The sequence below is a fragment of the Theobroma umbraticum genome, unplaced genomic scaffold, assembly GCF_002168275.2.
Source record: "Theobroma umbraticum cultivar Fairchild unplaced genomic scaffold, ASM216827v3 scaffold_51.0, whole genome shotgun sequence".
NCBI lineage: Eukaryota > Viridiplantae > Streptophyta > Magnoliopsida > Malvales > Malvaceae > Theobroma > Theobroma umbraticum.
In genome coordinates, this window is record NW_018397260.1 from 5,031,514 (window position 1) to 5,037,513 (window position 6,000).

General features: G+C 34.9%; 1 protein-coding gene across 1 annotated transcript in view; it reads right to left on the reverse strand.

Moving 5' to 3' along the window:
• Window positions 1-5,254: 5,254 nt before the first annotated feature.
• LOC110416904 (FCS-Like Zinc finger 6-like) overlaps window positions 5,255-6,000 on the reverse strand; it is a 1,588-nt gene continuing 842 nt past the window's right edge. The window contains exon 2 of the mRNA XM_021429041.2: window positions 5,255-5,734. Within this exon, the coding sequence (XP_021284716.1) occupies window positions 5,572-5,734 (163 nt within the window). The 3' untranslated portion in view covers window positions 5,255-5,571. The remainder of the gene's footprint in view (window positions 5,735-6,000) is intronic.

Sequence of the window (6,000 nt, forward strand, 5' to 3'; positions counted from 1 at the left end):
TTATGGACTTATATGTTGCCTGGGGCCTCTTTTGTTTTATAGGAACCATCCACCAGTTTCAGTAAATTTTTTTCAGCTGCTAGCTCCCCTTTATTTCTTTGTCCTCCATAAATTTTCTCCCTTCACCAGTTATGCTACGTAACTCTTATTCTACCTCTTTACCCAACTCCTGAAGTTGCTTCACCTACCTGATTGTACCCTAACAAATCCTTATTGGCTTCCTACATGCGGGAAACCAAAATCACCACCGAAGTTATTCTAGTTGCACTTCCATCATTAATAGTATACTGTTATTATTATTATTATTATTATTATTATTAAAAAGGACTTTCAAAGTTGAAATCTCTTCTTTAAAAGACCGCAGTGTGTATAAACTGTTAAGTGTTTAAGGTTTCTTCAAAACTACTTGACCTTGAGATGAGGTGGACCAATACTAGCAGTTTGCAAATTCAAACCTAATTGAAGAACCAATTTGAATCAAATTGAATTCGATCTTTCAACTTGGTTAGTTCGGTTTTTAGTTATAATAGCTTAATTAATTTGGTTGTATTGAGAAAATTCCCAACTAAACTAATTAAAGTGACAAATGCTTCTATAAAGAGGGATAATTTTATTGATTGCACAAGTCTTTTTTCAAAAAAATTCTAATTTTTTGCTATAGCTAAGTTAAAGTGTGAATCATGTGAATTTGAGCTCAAGCAAGTAAATCAAACGATGTTTGATATCTAACAGATATATAATTTTAGTATTTTTTCATAAATTTAATTTTCGATAACTGAATCGAACCAATCGAAGTAGTTCGATTTTTTATTTTTCGATTATCAATATTTCTCAATTCGATTTCAGATTTTTTTAAAAAAAAATTTTGAAATTTTCGATTTTAAAAAATCGAAAATTGGACAAACAGTTCTAGTCGTCTGCACACCCCTAACCAATACCATGCACAATTTCCTCTGAAGTGGACAACCTAACTGGCTTGAAAAATTAAGTTCAGAGTTAAGGTGAAATTATAGATTCAATCATGGCGGTTAGGTTTGGTCTGTGGCCATTAAAGTCCCTACTCAATCATTGTAGGGGGCCAATGAATGGCCATCGGTATTCATCAAAAGAGCCCTCTCGGAGAAAAAGGAAAAATAATGAAAGACACTTGAAACCTACTATTAAAGAAAAAGTAAAGAAACATACATTGGAACCCTTTTTTTCATATTTGCGTTTTTCTAATCAGGTAGGCTCCTCTATCCCCTTCCATTGAAATAATTAGTGGTTTTAAATCCTGAACATCTTCTTCTAAAGTCTCTCAGGGACAAAGATTTTTCTTAAGTTAGGTGTCCCTTTTGCTTCGTGATGGGAGTCCTTTCTACATTAAGAAGGGAAACAAATTTGTTAAAACGGTAAGCACCATTTCAAAGTCATTAGCATTGATTAAGGCTTGGTTGTGAAGTGGGTAGTCGATGGAACTTTGAAGAAACTCTTTAAAGCGGGAAAGGTCATTTGGAGATTAGAGGAGTTGCTGTCCGAAATGGTGGGTCGTGTCCAAACAAGTAGGAACCCAAAAACAAGGCAAAGGAGGGGGGGAAAAAACAACCAGAGTTTGACATTGACAATTAAACTTGCAAAATCGTGAGTATTTAGTGATTATTAGGTATGCAAGAATCAAATATTGTGTGGCTATGGAGGGCTTGGACTGACACTGGGTTTATGTAAAAATAATGCAACATAAAGTTGCACCTGTGAGTTGACCTGTGGGGATGAGCCTCTAGATCTGTTTGGTTGGAAGCGGGGATGGATTCTGCCTTTCTGGCGCCTAGTAGCTAGTTGGCTGGTCTTTGCGAGGCCATCTCCTATATATCCCAGGGAAGGAAATTGTAGTGCAAAATGCACCTTGATTCCCAACAACCATTTAGCCCAAAAAATGGCTCTCAACAGTTATGTCTTGCATCTCATCATGCAAAAACAAACATCTCTCTTGCATATCCTGTGGTTCATTGGATGGGTTTCTTTGGCTTTACATCTTGCATTGACCACAATCAATTGATTCAACCATTAAACTGTTGGAAGTAAATTGTAGAACAGCATGTGACATGCACTATACTCTCAATTAAAGCCAATTAGTATTTGAGGTAAACCTATGCATGTGGATGTAGTAATTAATGGATTACCTTTCTCTTGCTAAAGATAAACTTCTAACTAAAAATTAGAACCACGGGTACTTATCTAGTTTTACAGGTGAAGACTCGACTGGACAAAGGAAAACAAAATCATCTTTAATAAATTCATTATATATGTTGAGAATGTTTAGAACATGTAGGCAGGGCAGGAGGATCGGTAATTACAAAAAAAGCTATGAGACTCAGAAGAGACATCTTTTGCTAAAGGACAAAGTACAATGGACAGGGGTGGATGGTTATTGAATTTGTGGTCTTCCACTGAGGCACTTGGAATCCATTAATTATCCAACAAATTAAGAATGGATTTCTGCGGCAAACAAACGCAAGATACACCTGTCTCGCTTAACCTCGATGAAAAAGAGGATTCGAGAGCTAATCAAGGATCATCAATATTGGACAATATTCATTGTATACCTCGTAGCTGCATTTAAGTACTGAGGCTGCTTGGTATCTGAAGAATTGAAAGCTTGAATTATACCTGCAATGTTTTTAACGATAGTTGAGAATCAGATTGTAGTATTAACAATGCATTTATCAAAACATAAACCTCTATTTGTTTATTGATGCACTATCACCCTCTCAGATTATGGCAACGTAAACGGCTCCAATGGACCATACATAAGCCAAAATCCCAAACTAGAAAACTAAATGTTCAGAAAAGAAATCGTACTATGTTTCACGTATATTTTAACTTATGAGCAATTGTTTAGGCTATTAATGAGACCGGCAAACTCTGATTGTTTATCACAGTCAGGGTGGATCAAAAGATAGTGAAGGAGGTGGAAAAAGCTCATGGGATTGGCTGGCTCTGACCCCACTTGACAAATTAAGAATCACTTCGAGTCAGAGACACGGCACACCTGATACATATAATATATATATATATATATATATTATTTGTTTTTAAGTGCATGGACGCCCGTAATTAGCATTTGATTAAGACACATGTCCACTTGCTCAAATGGGGGTAATTTTTTAGGGAACAAGAATTGCTCCAATGTTTAGAGTAAGTAATTGAGAATAAAGTAACTTTCACTAAAAGTTTATGTCGCTGGTTTCCTGATTCTCAACACAAAGGGAATTGGCGCAACTTGTGTCGACACTCCCGAAAACCTCTTCAACCAAAGCTATACAAAAACTAAAACCCTATTTCCCAAACCTGTTTTACAATCTCCCAAACCTCGTCCTGTTAAGGAATCAAAGCCGCTTCTATGATGTCTAAGCCTTTAACTTATCAATGGGATTTCAGATACCCCTTGAGAAGATGTGAAGTACGTACTATATTTAATACATTTATCATTATTGTTGAACCCTTATATATACCTAGATGACATAAACAATAGTGCAAGTACCCCAGTGCCTTAAAACTTCCTACTGTTAATTTAAGCATAATGTACAGACACTAGCAAAACAAGAAATAAAAGCAAATGTGATGGTTTGCAGCATGTATGAATGTGATTAAATATACTGGAGTATTAAGTGGTTTATGTTTACAAGGGAAGCCAGAAAAAGCAAAAAATATTCCGTAGAAAGCATCAGATATTATTCTATAGCTTTAATTCTCTTTCTCAACTGGCCAATTTGATCGAAACCACTGACCCTTCCGAAGAAATTTAGCCATATCTTTCCCACTAGTTTTATCCATTTTTATGTAGATTTTATAATTTAGTTTAACCATAAGCATTTTTTTAGAAGACGAAGAACATCATAGAAAGTGTTTTTGTTGCATTTTCAATGTATTATTCACACATCTGAATACAGATTTATAATATCAAAACATAAAATGACAATGTTAAAATCTCATTTAATATTTTCAGGAATTATGAGAATTAAAAGCGTATAAGATATATGTACTGTTATTTATATAAAATCAATTGATTTAAATGTTCAAATAATTACAAATTTTATAACTATTAAAGTTTAAGTGGAAAAGTGACAGAAAAAATTTTGAAAAAAAAAATGAATGGGGTAATGTATCGTATCTTTAATTAGTATAAAAAATATTTAGGGTAAAATTATCTAAAAAACAAATATAAGCATTTAAAAAGTGTTTAACATATTTCAGAAAATTATTTTTTTAGAAGCCATTTCCACGACACAAAAGAACCCTAAGTGGTCCCTTTATGGGGGATTGGTCCCAAATGGGGAACTTCACTGGGAAGCCATAGGCTAGAGCTCACGTATTCTTTTCAGCTATCATCGTTTCCTCATTTTCATTTTCTTCCTTGGGATTTTTTTCCTCAAAAGAAAATGAAAAATTAGAGATGAGAAATCCAGTGGAGTAGATTTCGTCCAAATCACATGGCGGAGTTAAAATCAGAAAGCCATGTGGAGCCACCAGCGGGGCCCACGTGACAAAGAAAACAGTATGTGGGGACACTTCTAATTCATTCGAGTGGGCCCACATTCGCCATCCCCCGCCGAATCAATCAGAACGACTCCCCGTCCCAATATTCCAAATGAATCTCTTTCCTTTGTTTCTTTTTCTCCCCTTTGATTTGTTATTTTTTCTTTTTTCACTTTGTATTGTGCAATTCGGGACCCACTCCATGCAAAGCTGACTAGGCCACATATTCCCCTTCTTCCCCCATATTTGCTTTCATGAGCACTAATCATGGTCAATGTCACATTAACGGAATCGTCCTTTTCGGGCATCTATTTATCAAAATTAAACCTAGTCGGTAATTTCCTTTTTTTTTTTTTTTACTTTTTATTGACTTAAAAATACGAATCATAAGAGTCCCAATGTCATTCTCATTGCAATTAAATCTTGGATATTGATTAAGGAGAAAGGCTTTTCATATTCATTAAAAGCCATAAAGAGAACAATTTTTTTTTTCTTTCTGGGATCAATTCTTGCTAGATATATATGGAATCATGCTTTGCAGTTGCAAACAATTCTTTTAAGCTGGCTCGTCATGAATCAGACCCTATACCACTAAAAAAACCCATTAATTTTTGACAAAATTAAATTAATTTCATCAAAACAATCTCGCAGAAAATCTGATAGAACTTCTATCGAAAATAGTTTTTTACTTAGTAGCGTAACCCAATGGAATAAATTGAAGAACATCTTCAAAACCAAATGAATTAAAGATCACAATGACATAGTGGAGATGTAAGAAATTTTGTGAATCTGCAATTTTCTTCCATTACTACTGAAAGATAACAAGGGATAAAAATTAGACACTAGGAAGAAGTACAGATTTCGATTTTTTTTTTCTTTTGTATAAGGTTGTTTTTTTGGATCCACATAAAATAACATGTCCAAAACTTGCCCCATTAGCATTACAAAGTTAAACTTGGACTCCCCACCCTCATAGCTAGATATATTAATTCCTTTTAGTACCATGGAATTTTAGAGCTTGGGTAAAATCCTTTTGGGACCACGGGTGATTTATTTCTATACGGCGGCAACGGTCTTGCCTTTGGCGGAGACGCCGGAGCTCGCACCAGAAGAGGCGGCAGGTGGTTGTTTCTTGGATGCAATCGAACATTTCTCCTTTTTCTCGTCTTGGTTCATCTGCTGTTGCCTGCACTCTAGGCTGCAAAATGCAGTATCACCCCTGCAATGAATAAATAAGTCACATGAGTTGATTAATTCCAAAGTTAATCCTAAAACATTTAATCAGGACGAGATATACATTTGGATTGTCCAACTAATTAACGTATAAAGCTCTGACTTTATTTTATGATAAGCTAGTAAGGATCAGATAAAGATGAATTATGGGATTTAAATTGGTAAATCATTTTGGCACCATACATACAAGGTTGCAGTTGTAAAGGAGAGATGTTAATTAGGAAAGCTGCAAATCCCTCATAAATTATAAGG